General features: G+C 46.0%; 1 protein-coding gene, 1 long non-coding RNA gene and 1 other non-coding gene across 5 annotated transcripts in view; all 3 read right to left on the bottom strand.

The window, feature by feature from the left end:
* HS1BP3 (HCLS1 binding protein 3) overlaps positions 1-9581 on the bottom strand; it is a 48683-nt gene extending 39102 nt beyond the window's left edge. Inside the window, exons 1-3 of one of the 3 annotated variants that reach the window (XM_068937078.1) lie at positions 9421-9540; positions 8826-9004; positions 2876-3041 (exon numbers count right to left, since the gene is read on the bottom strand). In XM_068937078.1, coding sequence (XP_068793179.1) covers positions 2876-2971 — 96 coding nt within the window. In that variant the 5' untranslated portion in view covers positions 2972-3041; positions 8826-9004; positions 9421-9540. Of the gene's footprint in view, positions 1-2875; positions 3042-8825; positions 9005-9420 lie in introns of all 3 variants that reach the window. The other 2 variants (XM_068937080.1, XM_068937077.1) reach the window with 2 other exon arrangements.
* Positions 9582-9651: 70 nt separating this feature from the next.
* On the bottom strand, positions 9652-9733 carry TRNAS-AGA (transfer RNA serine (anticodon AGA)). The gene has a single exon. It is a non-coding gene; the product is annotated as a tRNA-Ser (tRNA).
* A 7415-nt stretch (positions 9734-17148) lies between these two features.
* LOC138066546 (uncharacterized) lies at positions 17149-22442 on the bottom strand. Its single transcript, XR_011139857.1, has 3 exons — positions 22382-22442; positions 18585-18649; positions 17149-17240 (listed from the first exon to the last, which is right to left on the bottom strand). It is a non-coding gene; the product is annotated as an uncharacterized lncRNA (long non-coding RNA).
* Positions 22443-22839: the final 397 nt, after the last annotated feature.

Raw genomic sequence — 22839 nt, 5'->3', positions numbered from 1 at the left:
TGCAACAGCAGCAAAACCCATGCTCTCTCCCATTCTGCTCACGTGCTTGCAAAGGCAGAACATCCATAGTGTGGTTTCTTTTCCTCCTCAAGATGTCTCATCTCACTAACTTGCCTTTTCCATACAAATTTCACATGTTAGACCTGCTGCCAATGTTACCTCATCCCTCTCTGGTACTCCCCCGGTTGCCTTGTTCTCTTATGCTCACCCAGTAAACTCTTTGCGGACGGTCTCACTGCTTGTTTGAGCCGCCAGCACACGCAGTACAGTGGGACACTACGCAAAGTCAGACACTAAGTGCAATGGGTAAAATTCACCTCATCTGGCCACAGAGTGGGGATTTATCTCCAGATTCAGACAGCCGCCTAAATGTACGTGTCTGCTTACATTTTAGGCATCTCAGCTCTCATTATAGTCAGATCTAACCCAAAAATAGGCACCTGGGGGATTCCGCTGCCTAAACATATACACTAGAGGTATCTCGGATGGCGCAGGGTACCTCACCTGGCTGTCTTCCAGAACGGTGCCAGTGTCTTTATGTCCTGTGCCTTATCTGCCAGGCCTGTGCAAGCATCTGGGATCACTTAGGGCTTCTCGAATGGTACAAGACACCTATGTGTAGCAAACTGAATTCCCCTATACCATAGTTGCTCAGCTACACCCTTCTCAACAGTACTGCACTGACTGGGATGGGAGCTTAGGCATCTGCAGCAGATATAGGTATCTAATCGCAGAGACCAGATTCATTGGCCTAAACACAGGCATCTGATGCCATTTGAGATGCCTTGGCGTATCCAAGGCACTTGCATGAGGCAGGCAGCTATCACACAGGACCTGTAGGACACCCACAACCTTCTGAAAGCTACGTGGAAAACCCCAGGGCACCTCGGATAGCCTAGACAGCTAGCTTTGCACAACTCAATTGAGCCTTAAGCATTTGAGCCTGGAGTTGGAGCTCCCTCACCCCAGCCGTCTAAAATTTAGACTGCTGCTCCCTTTACAGTTAAAGAAGAAGAGAGGCATTTTCAAAGGATGAGTCACCTCATTCCCTTTCTTCCCACTGACCATAAAAGTAGTGACAGACTCTGATTAAAATATCCAACTTAGAGAGATAAATTAGGACAGGTGAACGCCTCCATTCCTCCCAGTAACACATATATAAAAGACTCAATGGAATGAACCGATGCAAAGCATCCATCCTCCAACCTCCCAGTTCAGGGTTTTACATTACTCTCATATACCCAAACTATTTAACATACCAGACTTAGTCAGCTGAACAAAACATATCTGATGAGACAAACGTTATTCCTGTCAGACTACAGCACAATTTGCTGCTTCAGAAAGAGTGAAATGTCAGGAGGTCTGACCAGAAAAGAAACCAGAAAAGTTCGTTTCACTTGAGAAGAGCAACTAAATGCAGAAGATCTCCTTACAGATAAAAGAGACGTGGGAATGGACAGCCTCAGCAAGCAGGGGGGCCACAGTAGGAAGTCTCTTTCCCCTCTTTATAGAAGAGACGATTTTACCTACTGTTTCTCTTAGATGACAATAGGCCAGTTAAGTACCTGGTTTTTAGTCAGGTTCTTTCCTCCAGAGCTGCATGGAGATAGTATAAGCAGGCACAGCTGCAAAAGAAAGTGATCCCACATGCCCTACTCATCTGTCCATCTCTGACCCATCCCCTGTGCCAGCAGAAACTAATGCAGCTGCACAACACGCAAGAAACTGGTATAAATCAGAATCAGGTAGCAAACCCCCAAATGCCCATTTTTAGCCAGGACCAGTTCCTCAGCTCACTTTGCAGAAAGGCCACATGACAACTAGAACAGGCACAAAGAAGGAAGCTCTGGGGGAGCGAGAACAAAGGTCAGAGATTCTCTTCTCTTTGTGTATCTCTACACAACATTAACAGATGTTATTTTAGTGGCAAAGTAGGCTGTTTACATATCCACTTATGAACTATGCCCTAGTGGCTGTGAGTTACACTAGGGCTAACAGCCTGTTGTGTCAACCAGGTAACCACACTCATCACTCCAACATGGCAGTTATCACCAAAACATCTGACAAGTGTAGAAGCTCACAGCATACAGGAGGGTCCAGCACCTCACAGTCCCTTTATAGCCAACGTGCAGAAAAAGGCACTTCTACGGAACGATTCAGCTCCAGTCTACAGTGCACATCTAAAGCAGATCAATGAAACGGACTCTGAGTGCACCTCTTCCCATCAACTCAACAGACAGCCCAGGGTGAGACAGCTCAAATGGATGCGTACATGCTGTAGATTACGTAAACCAGGTGAGACGAATCTCATGCACCACATTTTCAAACATTTAGTTTGCAGGTATCATGAAAAAGATAATCCAATTCACTGATGTTTGACACTTGTAGACCACTCTTATTAATGAGTTTAAAAACCACGTCAAGCCTCACATATGAAGCTACTGCAAGGTTAATTCCTTTTATTACCCCATGGGACTCTCTTTCCATCCAAGTAAACTATTACATATTTATTTCACATTTCATTTTTATGTACTAAGGCCTACTTCTTATGCATACATTAGAGAAAGTAATTTTCTAGCAGGGCTTCTAAAAACCTTAATCGGTTTCGATTTGTTGCACCCATAATGCAAAAAGCCTTAAAGGCAATAACAAATAGTCAATGCCTCTTTGAGCTCCTGGAATGAAAAGTTCAATTAACAGATGTATAATATTGCTATTGCAGGAATGGTACAGATTGCATTGCCCTATCAAGGACCTTGAAACAGGGAGGCTGTGATGACAAAGTACCTGTTACATCAGGACCAAAATAATCAAAGCTGATTAAGAAAGAAAGAAAAAAAACTGATCTCTAACACAGCACTGATTAAACACTTACCATAAATTGAACCACATCCTCAGGCTTGTGCTTTGCTGATTTGAAGGCAGCCAGTCGGGTAACGACGACAATGTGGTACTCTACGTGGCCAGACATCAACTTCCCATGGATTTCCTGGTATTCTGGCACTGACAAATCCAGCCCCGTGTGAGTATTTTGAATTTGCCTAGGGCGGAAAATATAGGCAGAGTTCAGGCATGGACACAAAGGCTTTTAACTGACCCTCTCAGAGCATCCAATTCAAAGCTCCAGAAAGTCAATGCAAAGACTCCCACTTCAAGAGGACACAGGACAGGCCCTACCACGATACTGTTCCTGTTCTGGGAGGATACAAGTTTGCACAGACATCACCTACTGCAATATGAAAGAAATAACGTGTATTGGTTTTGCATACTTATAGTTCCAATTAATACATTCAGTTTAAGCATATTGTTTTTACAAACCTCATCCACTTCAGCCACGAAAACTGAAAAATAGACTTAATTCATGTTTAATTGGGGGCTTAATTGGGGCTTAATTCATGTTTAATTGGGGACTCCAGAAACAATCCCACTCCGAGACTGCTGTTGGTGATGATGTTTTCAAAGGTACTGAGGTATCAAAAGTGGAACTAAGGGCTGGCCGTCAGGAAGATAAAACACAGGAAAGGACTCGGCCTGCTCCCTATACTCTGTTCCAAAGCATCTGCCACTGTGGACAAAACTGTGTCTACGGCGGACAGAATGCCATGAACTCACCATCTCCGAGAGCAGAAAAAGGGGTGGTTTTCTTGAAGAAAGGAGGAATTCATTCACAGAAATTCTGGATTCTGTACTACCCAGCAGGCCAGACTAGAACATCACAATAATCTCTCTTAACGGCTTCCTACGAAGCAAAGCTCTGTTCACTACAATTCACACCACTGACCTCTCTTTTGTCGTAAGAAATCTGCAGGAATGGCAGAGGGAATAGCAAGGAAAGGAGAAAGGAGCCAGCCCGGATGCAGGGACAACCTGGGGTTTGTAAGAGCCAACCAGGAAACTAGACAAAACTTCAAGCACAAAGAGAGTTAGTGAGCTTTACTTCGCTCCAGTAAAATAGCCCTAGCTTTTGAGAAATTAAGACAAAACCTCGGTTGCCAGGTGGCAAAGCTATTCTATCATCCTCTATGGGAACTCAGAGAGCTTGGGCTTGCAGTAGAACTTGATACTGCACACAAGCAGTTGCCCTGCCTTTATTTTAAGTACTGCAAGTGAGATTCTTGTTCCTTCCAAGGATTCCCTTTTCCAAAATCAAGTACCCAAATATTCAACGGCTCCCTGTGGTCTCTGGAGTAGTGCTGGATGGAAGTCGGAAGTGAACTGGATAGGTAAGATGAAAAAACTAGTAAGATCAAGCTAGAGACTCCCTCAAAACTTAATTGGGATTATTCCTGATATCTCCAATATGCAACTGAAACAATATTCAGGTCAAGCTGAAATTATCTACTGAAATCTAGCTGAAACTATTACTATTTCAAAAGGAAATAGGAACAGTCACCGTTCCAGACAGAAAATATGCTCCATTTGACACCAGCATTGCACCCTGCATTCAGGAACACCTGCAGTGTCTCCAGTCCCATGCACGGAGGGAAAGGAGACTGACAGTGCTGGGTCTGTCCTGGTGCAGCTCACTGTACTCTTGCAAGGTTTCACCACCCGCTTATACAAGCTTTGAACAGGGTCCTGTACTGCAAGCTGGCTTTCAAGTAACAGACCTTCCAAAATGCTGCTACCTGCACCAATACAGTACAGGTAGCCAAGGGCTGGGTTTAAAATAGGATTTTTTTTTCCCCTAAAGGAATTTTAGAATTGAAAGTAAAAGGATTAGACAAGACAGCAACATCTCCAAGCAAACATGAAAATGGAAGAATGATCTCTCAGTACTCAAATTCAACAGCATACTTCTACCTACCATATTACAAATTAATCAAAAAAAGGATCACGTCACAGAAACAAGAAAGCTAAATAAATGATACTATTAAACGAAGACTATATTTCTAGTGCACAGTTAAGCCTTTTTTTTTTTTTTTTGATTTAGAAACCTTAATCAACAGAATAATGGTCCTGTACGGAGCGGTATGGTTACCATTTCAATTTTCTACAGGAGCAAGAGAATCCAGCTATAAACCTGCCTGTGAAAGAGCCAGAAGAATAAAACTTCACGCAGCTATAAACTACAAGCAAATGCTCACACTTGTGGACTGTTTCTGTGCAGAACACCATACGTCCTTCACTAGCTTCCCAAGGACTGGCCGCGGAAAGTTAAAATACACACGCTCTGTTTCACACGCAAACTTTCTCAGTGTGCTTTAAGAGGCCGACAAGACATACACAAAGAGCAGGCTCACTGAGATACTCTCAATGCATTTTCTTCTCCTGACACCTTTAGATCCACTAAACTGTGGTTTCACCTTCCCCTGGATTGATGACATTTTTGAAAGAGGAACGCCAAGTTCATATTATACTACTCAAGCAACCGTGAGTATCATTGAGCAGTTGCTTTTGTAGTAGAAGAGAACAATATGTTTAATGAAATAAACTGTTTCAGGGCAGTGGAAACCAAAACTGATTTGTGATGTTTTCCCCAGAGTTATGCCCACGCCAAACCACAGCACATTTACTAGTGCTATTAGTGGCACCAATAACTCCACCAGAAGCAGAAAGAAGTTTCTCATCCAGAGCATTAAATATTCTCTGAATATATCTTTAAGCATTTCCTTCCTACGTGTGAGTGAACGATTTTTAATGAAATCAGAAGGGACCGTTGAAAAATCAATTTCCCTTTCATTAAACCTTTTTCTCCTTATTTTTTTTAACCTTTGATTTATTGGGAATGTCAAATGCCATCTTCCCTGGACTTTCTGTGGATCGCAGGGGTACCTTTTCAAATTCCTACATCTTATTTAGGAAGTTTACAGTCATTAACACAGGCATCCTCTCACCTTAGGACACACTAGGCATATGGGCTCAAAATACACTTTAAAGAGGTTTAAAAAAAATCTAGTTTCAAACAAAGTATGAAGTTTCAAAAGACATTTCTCATCATGTCAAAATCGGACAAGTTCTTTTGAAACTTGAGTTTTCCCAAGGAGGCAACCTCTGAATCTTCAATGCAAAACTAAGTAAAAAGTGTCATTTTTAACAGAATATCCAGAGAGCTGTCTATAAATCAAATAGCAACAAACAAGGGCACGGGCCCAATTTTTTACCCAATCCTCTTTGCAAGCCATGTTTAAAACATTAGGGCTCTAACAAGAGCTTTACTGTTGCCAAGATTTTATACTAGGTACCTAAACGTCATTCTGTCTTGCTCAAACTCTGTCCTCATTTCTGGCCAACCACAGACTTATCTTTGCACTAACAAAGCACATTTTCTTCCCAGTTACACACTGCCAGGACAGAAGAGCAGAGTCGATAGCGCATATGCACAAATACACCGGTATCTTCAGAACATATAGGCCATACGGCCTGTTTTGCACAAGGGCCTGTTGAACCCATAAATAAATAGCAGTCGCCTCCTTCAGCGGCAGCTAAAATGCAGGCTAAAAGGACACCTGCCAATAGGATAGCTGGATCTGGGGTTATTCAGAATATATCTATAGCAGGCAAAAAGCTCTCCAGACGTTTAGTCACTCAGAAGTTGTGACTGCAGCTACGACAGTCAGTGAACAAGTCTGCCAGCTGGTAGTCAGGAGTGACTGTCATTCCCGTGAACACTGCCACAGAGCGCAAACGACAAATTCATCTCCTTTCCACCTCTGAAATACATACAAGGAAAAACTACCAGTCAGCCATCCTTTCTGGCCTCCTACTTCCACAAAATGTTTATTTTCTTTAGAGGAAATGAAGCAACCTGACAGCCTTACTTAGCTTAAAACATCAGCCATGCGCATATGTACAGAGACCACACGACTTTATTGTAAGTGCTGCTGTATTAGAGTTCTAAAAATGTCATGAAGTTAAGTGCCTTACCTATGCCTGGGCTTTTTATCTTGAAGTTGTTAAGTCTCAGCTAAAACATCTGAAATGGGAAGAGAACAGAGGGAGGAGGAAGAGCTACGTTTTTTTTGTTTGCTTTATGCCTCCTGATCGGTTTCATTATCATTGCCTTCACACCAAGTCCACCACTCCCATCTCTTCCATAGCAACAGGAGTATGATTTTTATTTAAATAGGAAATCATGATTCTCAAGCAACAGAAATCAGCAAGGAAGCTCAGTCAGATACAGCATAATATCGAAAGCACACTCTAGTTCTTGTAATGCCTTAGTTACAAAATAAGCCCCTAAGAAACCCCTAGAGTTTTAATCCATTCTACACTATTGTTCTTATTCAAACGGAAGCAGCAGCTACAAATGCCAAGACAGAATATCGTTTCACTGTACTTCTCACATCACATACAATTACTTCTACCTTTGTAGCTTTAAAAAAGGAAAAAAATAAAATAAAAGAGAAAGCTGGGTATTGATCTTGGACACAGGGGTTTATGGCTCCAACTCATTCAAATCTAGTTTGTATATCTCTAAGTTACACTTTGATCTACAGTACAGATAGTTCAGGGGATACTGAGGCACGTGGTAACTCTCCTCTTTTAATCACTTCACCTGAATACAATGAAGCCATTCATAGGAGTTACACTGAAGAACAGGCATGTTTGCACAATCAGAGCATGTAGGGTCAGCACGGGAAAGAGGAAGGGGTTTATGCGCAGGGCAGCTGAACGGAAACAAATTCCACACTTCATGGAAGACTCTCAGTTTTCCATCCTGTCTTCTGATTTGTATATAATGTGGGGTCTTTGTATTTTAATTAAGCTGCTTTCTGTGCTGAGTGGGCAAGATGGGAGCGAAAGGAAGGCAGCCACTGCTAACAGGGAAACCAAAGTAATGGATGCAAGCGCAGTGACCGAAGAAATCCCTATTTCACCGTTGTGTGTGCAAGAAAAACAGTCCCTGTACTCTCTGTCCTGATACAGACAGCTCCACCAGCAGCGCCCACTTCCAACAAGTTCTCCTCCTGCCTCGGACAACCCAAAGCCGACCAAATTCCAACTTCTCAGGCCATAGTAAAAGGAGGAAAGAGTTGCATGCCTCGTGGTATACCTAAAAGAAGGGGAAACGATGGGCTTGAACTAGCCAGTAACCATTTTTATTTCTCTGTAGAGTCTAACTGCAAGTATACAGATTTTTATTTACATTACCATAATAACTAGGAATCTATTCCCAGACCAAAATCTCTGCAAGAGAGTGTAAAATGTCACAACTATGCAGCTATCCTGTGTCACAAACTAGAACAACATATTCACTTGCCAAAGCCTTAAACCTGCAGACACACAAACACCTAATTTTATCACGGGAAGCTTTCCAGTACTGGTGGGACAATTTTGCAGCTTGTAAAGCACAGATCTCCATTGCCCGGGCGAGAACCTAATACACAGTCAGCCGTACACAGCGCGCGCGCGCGAGTCAAGTCAGGCGCGCTTGAAGGTTCAGGGCCGTTCTTCCAGAGGCACTGTACTTCCATACAGAGAAGCATTTAAGGATGAAAGTAAAGGCTTTGCAGTTAACGGCACATTAACGTGATTGAGACAGTTTTCGCTCTACTTATGTCCTAGGAGTTAGGGACGCGACTCAAGACCTTCCTGAATCCACCTTAACAGTTTTTTACATTACAGCTGATAGGCATCATCTGGTCCCAAATATCGGGGGGGGGGGAGAGATCTCTATCATTTCTGTATAAAAATCACCACAAGGGCTCTCTTCTAGAGGCCCTGGGTTCATTCGGCACCTGTAGGAAAATATATAGGTTTTAAAAAACAACTGAAACCAGTGTTTTGCAGGCACCCAAAAGCGCATCTGGTACCTCTGGTCAGGGTTTTAGGAACCCCCTGAAATCAGAGAGAAAGAAAAAAAAAAATTATTTTGCCCATACCCCGCTGATTTCAAGCCTGTTTTCCACCCCGTGCAGTCTCGCGGCGGCAGGAAGGGGCAGGGGCCGGGGGCGGCTCGCCGCCGCCGCCGCCATTCCGCGCCGCCCAGGCCAGCGACGAAACGAGGCCCGCCACCCTTTTCCCCCGCATGCTGCCAAACTCACGACTTTGTTACGCATACCTTAAAAAAAAAAAAAAACCAGAAACAAAAACACACGAAGGGAAAGGTCGTGAGCAGTATTTCCTCCCCCCCCCCCCCCCGCTGTCTGGCCCCAAAACACGCTGCTTCTGCCGGGGCGGCGGCGGCGGCCCACGCCAGGCCGCGGCTCCCGCTCCGTCCGCGCCCCGGGGGCGGGAAGGACGGGGCGGGCGGCGGCGCCCCGGCGGGGAGGGAGACTCGCCCGGCCCCGGGAGGGCTGCGGCGTCGGGTCAGGTCGGGCCGACCCGGCCGTGCTCGCCGCCGCTTCTCCTCAGCCTTCCCGCCGCTGCCGTGAGCGGCCGCCGCCACCAGCGCCGCGGGGACGGCTGCGGCCAGGCCGGGCAGCGGCGGGTCCTGCCCCGCGGAAGGAGGGAGGCAGGGCCGCCCCTCCGCCTTACCTGGTGGTGACCAGCACGGCGGGCGCCGGGCTGTGCTGCATGGTGCCCCGCGGCCCGCCGGCACCCGGGCGGCCGTCACGGCGTCCCGCCTTCCTTCCTTCCCTCCCCCGGCCCGGCCCGGCCGCGGTCCGTCCGCCGGATGTTTGCCTTCGGGGCGGTTTGGGCTAAAAAGGATCGCGGGGAAGCGCAGAGGAAGAAAAAATAAAAATAAAAAAAAAGGGAAGGCCCGGTCGTAGTCGGCAGGATTCGAACCTGCGCGGGGAGACCCCAATGGATTTCTAGTCCATCGCCTTAACCACTCGGCCACGACTACACCGCTGGGGGAAAGACCTTGGCAAGGGAGCTCCAGAATTTTTTCCTTTCCCCTATTCATTTTTTTTCTCTCCCCTTTATTATTAACAGATAAAAACATTTGCTCTAAGTCTCCATAAAAACATATGCTCTCCTCCTATGTGGAAATAGGCTGCACCAATTCCCCTGTTGTACTTGCCCGAAATAATTACTGCAAGACTGTTGTATAGCATTAACTTTAATAAAAAATAATCCAGTTCCGTTCTGGTTGCTGGGTGCCTTGTTCACGGTAACAGTAGTGTCTTTCCAGCAAAGCAGAGGGCAGACCTTTGCCCCCTGCCACTGGAGGGGCAGCTCTGCCCTGGAGCCAGCCCTTGCTTCTGGCCTGGCTGCGCTTCCACTTGGCAGTAACACAAAACCCCGTAACCCTAGTAATCAGGTTACTCAGAAGTGGTAATGCGTGCTCAAACCTTTATTTTGAAAGGAAAGCACCTTTCGCACACAGCTGCTCCCTCTGCGGCCCTGCACAGCACCAACAGCCACTGTGGGGAACTAGGTCCATTTTCGCGCTTGTGGCTGCAGGTTCTTCTACGCTGAGAAAAAAAGCTTCACCCTGGGCACAGCTTCCTGCTATTTACTGCTCGCAGCTCAATATCCAAGCAAACATCTAAGGAAATGCTTGGGAACAGTAGAAAAGGAACAGAAAACAAACCAGCAGCTATCATTTTATGTGTGCATGCCAACGTCCAGGGAGTGCTGTGCCCACACCGTGACTCCCCAGGATGCCCCAGACCTGGAGCAGCTTCCAAATGAGGACCGAGTAACTAGATTAGGACTTTTCATCTCGGGAAGAAACAGCTGAAGGGGCTGGGAACGTGCTGGAAGCCTATAAAGTCATGGGAGGCATGAAGGTGGTGAATACAGACCAATTATTCACTGTTTCTCATGAAGCAAGAAGTGAGGAGCTTCAGATTCTCGTGACTTCTCAGAGTCAAAACAAACACAAAGGGGAGACTTTGTACAACACAGAGGTGTTCTTTCCTAAATTCTAGTTGTTTTCTCTCATTTGCTATTGCCAATGGATATCTTTTGTTAGATAGAGAGTAAATACCACGACCCAGCTGCCTCTTCAGCTACAACTTTTCTGACATAGGCATTACAATTGCCAGCAACGCCACGATCTACCACCAGCTGGAAAACACTCCACTTGCGAAATGTGAATTGTTCTCATGTAGCTACTGCTCTGCGTGGTGAGGGTTAAAAAGGCCCAGACTGGAGTTACCCAAAGCATGAGTATATCCTTAACAGTTATATGCTTAAACAAATTACTTCTTTAATGGCATTTTTATCCCTAATTCACTTACGGAAAAATCCAGTTTGTTCAGATGGTAACAAGGAAAAAGTAGCAGGCAGTTTGCCACCTGAGACAGTGAAAAGAGAGCAGGCTGAAACTTTGAAGGGCAAACACCTACTGAGGCAGTTCTTGTGGCAGTTGCCAAGCTGCATCCCTCCAGCCTTCGGCTGGGTGCGTGTGAAGGCCGCTGGTTGGATGGTTCAAAATCTGGGGCTCTTCTCCCCACACCGAAGTCTCTGCTCCCCTCCAGCACTGCTGCTAGGCTCTGCCTTTGACCTCGCAAGACTGAGTGCACTGTATTAGCGTGCATATGATGTCCCAATGTTGCCCATTTTGGTGATTTGCTCACAAATCAGATTTGTCAAATCACAAAATCACGTTTGTCTCATCATACATGGCATTTTTTTATAAACCCATAGCCCACATCACACAATTACTTAAAAATCATCACCTGTTTGGAAAATAGGATGAATCTCTCAGTGTTGCTAACTTCTGAAGATCAGAAAATAATGAGTTGATTAATCCATGGGGTAAAAGCAGAGTCTTTGATCAGGTGGTAACTGTGAAGAGAGTGTTTCTGATGGAATCTCGGCATAAAAGGTATAGAAAAATCAAACCTGTCAGAAGCAAAGTGCAATATGCAGATAGAGCTGCCTGGTGGACCCGGTGACAGCTGAGTAACAGTCTTGCCTCTTCCAAAAGCAGCACCTGAGAATATGTGGAATAAGATTTCCATGTTGTTTTGGATACTACTTGGAAAATTTATTCCACTGGACCATTTTTTTTTTCCTTTTTTCTTGCCAGTAGAAAAGAACAGCCTATGAGTGTTGGTCAGATACTCTGCACCCAGGCTGTCAGATGTGGTGGCAGAGGGACTCCTTTGCAGATCTGATCATCTTTTGGAGATATGCCAGGGGAAGGTACGTGGGGGATGCATAGCAAATCTGAGAACCAATGCTACTGTTGTGTAACATCACTAATAAAGTTATGATTCCCTGCCAATATTTGGGTTACCCTCAGTTGCTTCTTTCACCCATATGCATCTCTCTTGGCTCAACCCAGTTGTGTATGAGTTGAAGAGAGAGAAAAGGACTCTCTAAACCTCCAGGACTCTTTTCTTTGGGACTAGTGGCCTTTTTCCTGCCTCTTAACTCTCAGATTTTGTCTGAAGTTGTTTACTTTAATACATTCTTTTTTTCCCCTGCTTGCTCTTCCTTTCTGGACCCTTACCAAATGGAAACATATTCATGCAGTCAACTTTCAGTAGACTAAATTATACATAGCTGCTGCATCTCTGTCAGAAAACTCTTAGTAACTGGGAGTAACTGCCCAGACACAATTCAGTAATTTTTAATGCAGAAATGCATGGTACTTGGTAGAGCCTCAGTGATTTCTGACTAGCTGAGGTTGGACCAGATTCATGCTAACATGGGTCAGAGATGACTGTGACGAGTTGAAGAAGGCGTTCGAAGAAAAGGAGGCCCGTACAATTTCAGTCAAATGTCTCTAGAAAGTGGGAGAGAAGAGTGAATGCATGACAAGTAAATCAAGCTCAGCAGACGGTTCAAGGAGCTTCATATGTGGAAGTTTCAAGATGTCTTAGCATTAGAAAGTGTCCATATAAAAGGGGCTCTTGCTGACGGATGGACTCAACCTGAAAACCTAAAATAGCAGCTTTCCAGAACAGAGGTGTGACAGAGAAGCCAGATTTTAAACAAGGAACATATGGAGAGATTCATGTAACCTCTATACCTGGTATAGCACTTTTCAGCCGTCAAGTGACTATTTCACCTGTCATCATCATCATCACCCACAATCTTTTAGCTGTCGTTATTGCATAGAAATAAAAGGAAAATGTGATGAGTTATTCTTAGAACGCAAAACTCAGACCCCTAGTGTAGATATATCCCGATTACAATACAGTAATTTTATAAACTAAATGATTTTGGGACACTTTTGAACATTTAGTTCTCGATAATGTGGTTCTGGAAATCTAGGTGCACCCTCCAGGAAACTGCATGACGACCTGCATCCTGAGCTGACTTCCAAGTGATAAAAACCTTTTCATCAAATTAAAGTAATTTAAGTTCCCAATATGTCTAGTGGGTTACCATGCTATGAAACAAGCACTTTTTGGCTCAGAGCAACAGTGTCTGGCTCTGGTGGGCTATCTCAGAGCAGAGGGGTCCCAGAGGCTCAGCAGTGGGTGCTAAATGAATTATTCTCATTCTTCCCCACCTCCTTACTAAATCCCTCGTAGGGACTAAAAAGTTGTTTCTACTCTCATTCCATAGTACCCATCTGCTTCTCTGCCTCCTGACTACACACCCAGGAACAGGGCTTGCACGTTTCCTTCAACGCTGAGTGAAGTACTGCCATGGGCCATGTGACGAATAAGGGTCCAGGCTGTTACAGTGCACCTTGTGCTTTTATCAGAGGCGTCTAGTGAGGTGTGCATGCCCCACGACCCTCAAAGCCCTGGCATGCAGGGCTTGTCACACATGAGAGACATTCTGCTTTAAACCACTTTCCAAAACCCCACTCCCAGATGCACAGCACAGGACCATGGTGCATAGCTATTACAGACCCAAATGCATTAGATACCTAGATAAGGGTGATTTGGCTCAGGAGGAGTGAGGATTAGCTCTCCTTGCCGCTGAATTAATTTTTCTGTCCGCTAGAGAGCACTCAAATACAACCCATAAACCAGAGACAGGTTGCTGGAGCGAACAGCCACTTTTGCAATTCCCTCACTGTGTCTGACCCTTTGGGAGCCAACGTCCATCCTGAACTCATATCTGGGAACAGTTTACTTGCATGGGCAATCCCACTGACTCCAGTCTAACCCTCAGTTCACGTTCAAAACATGACTCTGGGTTCAGTTACCCTGAGGTTTTCTACAAAGCTGACACCAGACAATGATATGACTGCATTTGCAGTTAGGGCTGACATTTGTATTTGCTGTTCATATGCATGAATAATTTTTTTGTACTCTCAAGAGCTCGACTAAGAGCATTTCAATGAAACATAACCCAAAGGAGTTCCCTCAGCTACCTGCCTCAATGAGAAAAGGATTGATGGGCACCAAAGTGGGAGTGAGGTAGAAAAGGCAGAGAGGAAAGACATACCAAAGTTTGGAAATCAGTAGCCTACAGCTTGTTTTCTCAGTGACGCCTCCCTGTACTAGCACAGGGCTTTTCTGCCAGCAAGTAGGTTGTACCCCCGCCACCAGGCTGGGGCAGGACAGAGGAGGAAATACAGAGGAGAAGAATGGAGACACAACCCTCCCCCCTCCCCCCCCAGTGCTCAGAAAGGGGCACAAACACGTTTGCTTTCTTTTGCCGGACATGATTCCAAAGCTTTCACCTTGGCCCTTGCTGCAGCAACTTAAAAATATGTTACAGAAATTTGCAAGGATTTCGGAAAGCTCACATGGCCTGGGGGCCAGCAGTAGGCTGCAGAGAGCATGGTTATAGGCCTGTGAGATAGCTAACAAATGGAGCATGGCCTCCTTGGCAACTGATGGTGCCAGATCGGACGCTGGTTGGGTCAGCAGGCAACGGGAGCCCTGGGCAGCATGAGTAGTGCATTGAGGGCAGCGGTAGCGCAGGGCGACAGACCTTCCCATGAACCCTTCCTGCAAAGGGTTAAAGCAGGGAAGAAAAGCCTCCCAAAGCCCGTTGAAACCTTGAGCGATTGGAGGCCAGGTCTGTTTGTTCAGTGCAAGGTAAATGGACTACAGCCTGACAGCAATGTGAGAGAACGCGGGGACAGAGGGGATCTCCATCGGGGCAGAGGTTTGACCCCAGGATCTCATCCCATGGGTTGCGTTTATCTCTTGGCTGCAGTGCAGGGCCTGGTTTTTGCAGCAGGCAGGATACCAGAGTCCGGCATGGGCTGTGTGTGATTCTTGGCAGCTCTCAGATTCGTTTTTCATCTCTCCCAAGCTAGCAGGCAAACAACAGTGAGTTCACAAGCCCAGGGGGAATTGTCCACCACATTTTGAAACCCTGGCAAAGGACTCTGCTCATAATCATGGTGGGATGTGAAGAAATCAGAGCCCTACTTAGGGTGTAGTAAATAAAATGGAGAAAAACACAGGGACATAGGAACATGTTTAAAAACAAAATAAATTGGCTATGAAAACACAGTTTAAAAGCTGAACATGAACATTTTTTAGACCTAGATCATATTGGGAGAAGTATAATATTATTTAATTACTGAAAAAGGCTGCACTAGGGTAATAATATTCCAGTGAGAAGACCAATCACTTTATCATTTCTACCCCTATTTCTTTTCAGGTGACAATTACAGAACCCAGATGTGAATCACTAGGAGATTTTGTATTAGGCCTGGGGTTCTCTGTGAGTTTCAAAGGTGGCCAGATTGGTAGATGTAAAGTTCACTCTTGTTATATGATGTGGTAAGGCTGTTGATGGCCTGTCAAGGCAACTTTTTAATCTACACAGCTCCTAAACTCAAAGGTAGATTTTTTCTAGGGAGAAGGGAGGAGAGCTATATTGCTGTTCTGCATTATGCTTCATACTTGTTCCCCCTTTAAACAATTAGCCTGTAATAGGATGAGCCACATACCAGGATTAATCTAGTAGAAACCATAGATAATCCCTGTTGAAAGTTAGACCTATCTCTTTCCCTGGTGTAGTCCTGGAATTAAAATTCTACATCTCTCTTAAGTTCGGGGATCCTATGTAAATCGTGGATAAATCTCACAGTAGCCTGTGAAGAATAAAAAATGAAATTTCATGTTTTTCCCAGTTTAATAAAAGCAAGCCTTACAATACAGCAAATGATTTATTACTCACAAACACATCTACAACAGGTGGACTTTATTTCCATAGACAAAGTAGGATAATTGGATCCCAAAAGTGGGACAATTAGGTCTTTATATGGGTACAGTGAAAGGGTAATTTCCCCAGGTCAAGGAAAAGTGAAAGGACAGTCAGCAACCACAGAACTTTCCAGGTAGTCTCCCAAGTACTTCACCAAGTTTTTCAAGTACACAGCACACGCCTGACCTAGACTGTTCCCCAGGGCTTTACCTTGGTTTCCCTCAATCCCGCTGAATAAGCTCTGGAGGTGTTTTTGCCCATACTACTTTATTTGGCTGAAGAAAAGCAAGAGTCCAAGGTCTGTTTACACTGTGAATGGACCCCACCAGCTTCATAGCTGAATGGACAACCTGGACACAGACAGCCTCCCAGCACCATTCCTTTGGTCTTTCTCAACGGGCCAATAAGTTCTGCAGCAGCTGGCAGAGTTTTGGAAAGACTCCTCACACATGCCACAAGAAGAACGAGGAGCTAAGCTGCCAGGCACATGGGGAAAAATACATCACCGGTGTGGACTGATCAACATGAGTATGGCGGTGCTGGAGGAAAGCTCCTGCCCTGGACTGGTTGGCTTTGGTGCTGAGTCCTAGATGCTCATCACCTGTGTGAAGTGTGGAGATGAACCCACTTGCAAAGATCCTGCCTGTGTGAGTGAGAGTGGGAAAAGATCCAGGCTCATGGAGTCTGGGGCTCTTCTCCTGAACTTACCCATCCCAGTGAAGTTTGAGCTGGAGCTAGAGCTGGCCCCAGATTTTGTTCCCGGATTTCTTCTTAAAATTAGGTTACTTTTCAGGGACATTGCTGGAACACTTCCTCCACTCTGCGAGTGATTCTGGACCTGACTGAAATTCTCCCAAATGGAACAATTTCAACATTTTAAATTAACAAGAAAAATAGGAAGGGGGAGAGAGGCGAGCGAGCGTTTGTAGGTTACTCTTCAGCATCTCTTCCTAACAAAAGAAGATCTGTGCAATTGCTCTGTCTGCCTAGACACATTCCATGTGTCTGTCAGCCCATCTGTCCACTTCCCAACTAAAAATGTTAAAATAACCTGTGGCCAATTTTAGCCAAATACCACGGAAGAGGAGAAGCAGCCTTCTGATGACTTGCAGCTCCTCCAAGTATTGTAAAAACTGGCAGCTGGGTAGACGAGAGTGGTATTTGTGCCCCACTAAGGGAAAGACTGAAATATAAACTCAGCAGATACCTGTTTGGTTTGGCTTGCCGGTGGGCCAAGGAGCTGGTTGTGTGCCTCCTCTGTGCAGACACGACACATGCTGCCTGTTGTCCAGCTTGTAGGAAGGGGATGCAGAGGTGGAGACTTGCTGCAGGGGGAGAAAGCAGGGAACATGGGAAGGACTTGAAGCATTTCTGAAGCAAGATGCAAAGACGGAGTTGGGGTTACTGTCATGGGAAGTATAAAGGATGTAGATCACATTTTTCACAAACTGGATTACATTAGCTCTGCTTCTCTGTTCTGAATTTCAGTTGACTAATTTGCTAAATACTAGGAGAGGGAGATTACAATCACCCAACTGTTTCTTGGTGACAGGGAGCGAGCATGGAGTTACCCAGCTGTCCATGGAGTTCTGTAGGTATGCCTCTGTCTCACAGAGTGAGCGGTGCAGCCTGCCTTGTCAACCGGTCTCTCCTACACAGCAGTAATAGGTAGGTTTATGTCTCTCTAGGTCAACGGTGTTTGATCCAGAGGCTGAGTTTTGTCCATAGATTTTTTGCAGTAGATATTTCTAAGTTCATCTGCTCGCACGTTCCAACTCTCACTTAAAAGTGGCTGGCAATGACTCTTGATTCCCCTAGGGACAGAGGGTCGCACTCATGAGCTTCTGTTATCAGTGTTATTAATGAGGATATTTCTGATTAAAATAGTAAAGGTGTTATAAAGCAATAACAGTTTTCCTATGTAGTTACAAAGAGTGTGATTAATCTGCTGTAACATTAAATATTGAGCCCTCAGCATCTTCCCCTGAGCTGATCAGGTAGACTTACTTTGTAGTCAATGGAGAAAAGAGTGTTTCTGGGACAAAATTATTCTGACCTGTTTCAAAAACTCACTTTAAGATAAGATGAATTGTGCCCTTAAAGTGCCTGTTTTCCTCCAGTGGCTATAAAAGGAGTCCAGCAACTAGCTCAGGTGTTCAGACCTCAATTCAGCTGTTCGCCTATGGTCTAGTGCCATTGGAGACACCTCCTGCTGCCTTAGAGGACTATGGGTCTCCAGTTGATCCTGCGTCATGTCTGCCATCTCCAGGCTGATTTCTTGGATCCCTAGTACATCTCAATTTACAATGTCTATAGGTAGGCAACTGAGTCAAGCCAAAAGGATTGCAATTCATGCCATCGTGCTGGTGCCCACACATGCATTAGATACATAAGCACCTATTACAGTAGTTGAAAACCACATCAGCACAGCCACTGGAGCTAAGGGTGTTACATCTGATGGTGTCTACCAATCTCACGCTTACATTGTAGACATGAATTGACCCTAATAGCTTCCTTGTCACATTCACTGCAAAACAGTAACCACTAGAGGATACAATATGGGTGTTAGACGTTTTGTAGAAAGGGATGGTTATACTTCAGAAAGACAGGGACAAATACAGCTCTAGGGATAGATGTAGCCATTTATGATAAAATGTCATACCCCACACCTTGGATATTTGTCTCATAAGCCAAGTGTTCAGATTTCCCTGGTGCAAGCACAAGCAACTGCCATCTGGTGAGAGAAACAATCAAACTAAGAAGAATGGAAAAGAAGTTTCTTTGAGAGATGACATTACTAGCTAGTCCTACAACCAGCCGTATCCACTCTCCCTTCATATGTCTGGAGCCTCTGCTGAAAGCAGGCAGCTGGATGTTCAAAGCAGCAATTACAAAAGCACAATGATAAATGCTACCCAAGCATTACACACTAAGGTAAACTGGGCTGTGCTTACCTGGGAAGTTCAAAGGGAGAAGACATCCATACTGTCATGGACGTGCTTTTTAGGAAAGACAGGCCAGGAAGGCGAGGTGGTGGAGTTGCTCTTTATGTGAGGGAGCAACTAGAACGTGTGGAGCTCTGCCTCGGGGTGGATGAAGAGCAAGTTGAGAGCCTATGGGTAAGGATGAAAGGGCAGGCTAACATGGGTGACACTGCTGTGGGGGTCTACTACAGGCCACCTGACCAGGAGGAAGTTGTTGAGGAGGCCTTCTACAGACAGCTGGAAGTAGCCTCACGATCACAGGCCCTGGTTCTCATGGGAGACTTCAACCACCCTGACATCTGCTGGGAAGACAGCACAGCTAGGCACAAACAGTCAAAGAGGTTCCTGCAAAGCACTGATGATAATTTCTTGACTCAGGTGGTGGAGACGCCAACGAGGAGACGTGCAATGCTAGACCTTGTACTAACAAACAAAGAAGGTCTAGCTGGAGATGTGAAGGTTGGGGGCAGCCTTGGCTGCAGTGACCATGAGATGGTGGAGTTCAGGATCCTAGGAGGAGGGAGCAGGGCAATGAGTAGGATTGCAACGCTGGACTTCAGGAGAGCTGACTTTGGCCTCTTCAGGGACCTACTTAGGGGAATCTCGTGGGGTAGGGCCCTAGAAGGAAGAGGGGTCCAAGAAAGCTGATTAATATTCAAGCATCACCTCCTCCAGGCTGAAGAGCAGTGCATCCCTCTGAGTAAGAAACCCGGCAAAGCAGGCAGGAGACCTGCATGGATGAGCTAGGAACTCCTGGCAAAACTCCAACAGAAGAAGGAAGTGTACAGAATGTGGAGAAGGGGACAGGCCACTTGAGAGGAATATAGGGACGTTGTCAGAGTGTGCAGGGATGCGACAAGGAAGGCTAAGGCCCAGTTGGAATGAAATCTGGCAAGGGATGTCAAGGACAACAAGAAGGGCTTCTTCAAATACATCAAGAGCAAAAGGAAGACTAGGGAAAATGTGGGCCCGCTGCTGAATGGGGCGGGTGCCCTGGTGATGAAGGATACAGAGAAGGCAGAGTTATTGAATGCCTTCTTTGCTTCAGTCTTCACTGCTAAGGCCATTCCTCAGGAATTCCAGACCCTGGGGACACGAGAGGAAGGCTGGAGAAAGGAAGACTCTCCCTTGGTGGAGGAGGATCAGGTTAGAGATCTTTTGTCCAAACCTGACATCCATAAATCCATGGGCCCTGACGGGATGCACCCACGAGTGCTGAGGGAGCTGGCGGATGTTATCGCTAGGCCCCTCTCCATCATCTTGGAAAGGTCCTGGAGATCAGGAGAGGTGCCTGAGGACTGGAAGAAAGCCAATGTCACGCCAGTCTTCCAAAAGGGCCAGAAGGAGGAGCCAGGGAACTCCAGGCCTGTCAGCCTCCCCTCCATCCCGGGAAAGGGGATGGAACACCTCCTCCTGGAGGTCCTCACTAAGCACGTGGAGGACAGGAAGGTGATCAGGAGTAGTCAGCATGGATTCACCAAAGGGAAATCATGCTTGACCAATGTGATAGCCTTCTCTGATGGAATGAGTGGCTGGGTAGATGAGGGGAGAGCAGTGGATGTCATCTCCCTGGACTTCAGCAAGGCTTTTGACACTGTCTGCCATCACATCCTTGTAGGGAAACTTAGGAAGTGTGGGTTGGATGAGTGGACAGTGAGGTGGCTTGAGAACTGGCTGGATGGCCGAGCTCCGAGGGTTGTGGTCAGTGGTGCGGAGTCAAGTTGGAGGCCTGTAGCTAGCGGTGTCCCCCAGGGGTCAGTCCTGGGTCCAGTCTTGTTCAATGTATTCATCAGTGACCTGGAGGCAGGGACAGAGTGCACCCTCAGCAAATTTGCTGATGATACTAAGCTTGGAGGAATGGCTAACACACCAGAAGACTGTGCTGCCATTCAGAGGGACCTGGACAGGCTGGAGAGCTGGGCAGAGAGGAATCTCCTGAAGTTCAACCAAGGCAAGTGCAAGGTCCTGCACCTGGGGAGAAATAATCCCATGCACCAGGACAGGCTGGGGGTTGACCTGCTGGAAAGTAGCTCTGCAGAGAAGGACCTGGGAGTGCTGGCGGACAACAAGTTAAACATGAGCCAGCAGTGTGCCCTTGTGGCCAAGAAGGCCAGTGGTATCCTGGGGTGCATTAGGCAGAGTGTTGGCAGCAGGTGGAGGGAGGTGATCCTGCCCCTCTACTCAGCCCTGGGGAGGCCACATCTGGACTGCTGTGTCCAATTCTGGGCTGCACAGTACAAGAGAGACTTGGCAGTACTGGAGAGAGTCCAGCAGAGGGCTACAAAGATGATGAGGAGACTGGAGCACCTCTCCTAGGAAGAAAGACTGAGAGAGCTGGGCCTGTTCAGCCTGGACAAGGCAAGACTGAGAGGCGATCGATCAACGTGTACAAGTATCTGAAGGGGGAGTGTCAAGAGGATGAGGCCAGTCTCTTCTCCATGGTGCCCAGCGACAGTACAAGAGGCAACGGGCAGAAACTGAAACACAGGAAGTTCCACCTAAACCTGAGGAAAAACTTCTTGACTGTGAGGGTGACAGAGCATTGGAACAGGTTGCCCAGAGAGGTAGTGGAGTCTCCTTCGCTGGAGATCTTCAAAACCCGTCTGGATGTGATCCTGGGCAATATGCTCTAGAGGTGCCTGCTTGAGCAGGGGGGTTGGACTAGATGGACTTAGACTCCATCAGGAACCAGTGGACATGGACTGTACAAGGGTTTCACCAGATGCCCATATTTAAGCCGCTGAGTTGTTCTCAGGTATCTGAACCTGCACGTGAGTGTTCAGGGGGTTAGCAGCAAGCATGCCGGGAAGGCAAAGTGAGCATTTTGCCTGCATCAAATATGAGAGGTAGAAATTACTGTTGTCTCAGTACCGATGTCAAAACAGCCCACACTAATTCACAATCTCTACAAAAAGCTGTAGATTTTCAGTTGTGTATATGTGTCACTATATATTTTGGGGAGAGGTCGGTCACTGCTAATATGGCATTTGACCTTGCATCCAGTGATGGATATCTGTTTATTTGTACACACAGCTGTCACTGCCCAGAGACCTGCCTTTAACTCACAAGTCAGAGCACTGAATGTGCAGTATCTAAAGGACTCAATACATTGCATATATCTCTGCATAATATCCATTACATCTACTTAGACAGAGATATAGGGGCAGAAAAACTTATTCTGACTTACAGAGTAAAATTGACTGTATAAAAGAGCCTTAAGAGGGATGTAAGTTGTTATTTTTATTACCTTGAGAGCTCTTTGAGGCGGAGACAGAGAAATACAAAAGAAGGTGGAGACCCATTTGACATTGCTATAGAGAAAGCTATGTAATGGCTGTTCCTGCAGTCCTTACGTGTTCAAAACTTCCTCTGACAGCATGCCACAAAAGAGATGTACCACAAAACATATTATTACGAATTAGTCGCCTATTTTCCATCTCCCTCTGTCATATACAGTACATCCCTGCACTGGGCTACCTTACCTGTGTTTCACAGCCTAGGGGAAGAGAAACCGGTGAGTGTCTTCCAGTGTGCTAGTGCCTTCCACGTTTCGCCTGCGCACTGGAGAAAGACACCTTGTACCGGAGGCTGGCGGCTATAAAGCCCTTCACCAGGAGATGGTGCTCCTGCCCTGGGAGTTAGCTAGAGTTAGCCCTGCGTGGGAGCCTAGGCACTGCCCGATGCTCTGGAGCTTCTGCTGGTTCTCGGTCCCACAGAGCAACACAGCAGGTCTGTTGAGGTGAGGTGGGGATGGCCCTGTGGGAAGGTTTCTCCTCATCTAATCTTCTCTGAAGGAGAAAGAGACTCAGGGCATGACATGTCGAAAGAAGAAAAGAAAAGAAAAGAAAAGAAAAGAAAAGAAAAGAAAAGAAAAGAAAAGAAAAGAAAAGAAAAGAAAAGAAAAGAAAAGAAAAGAAAAGAAAAGAAAAGAAAAGAAAAG

The sequence above is a fragment of the Struthio camelus genome, chromosome 3 (genome assembly GCF_040807025.1).
Source record: "Struthio camelus isolate bStrCam1 chromosome 3, bStrCam1.hap1, whole genome shotgun sequence".
Lineage (NCBI taxonomy): Eukaryota > Metazoa > Chordata > Aves > Struthioniformes > Struthionidae > Struthio > Struthio camelus.
Note: the sequence above shows the minus strand (reverse complement) of the source record. Positions and strands in the feature narration are given on the sequence as shown.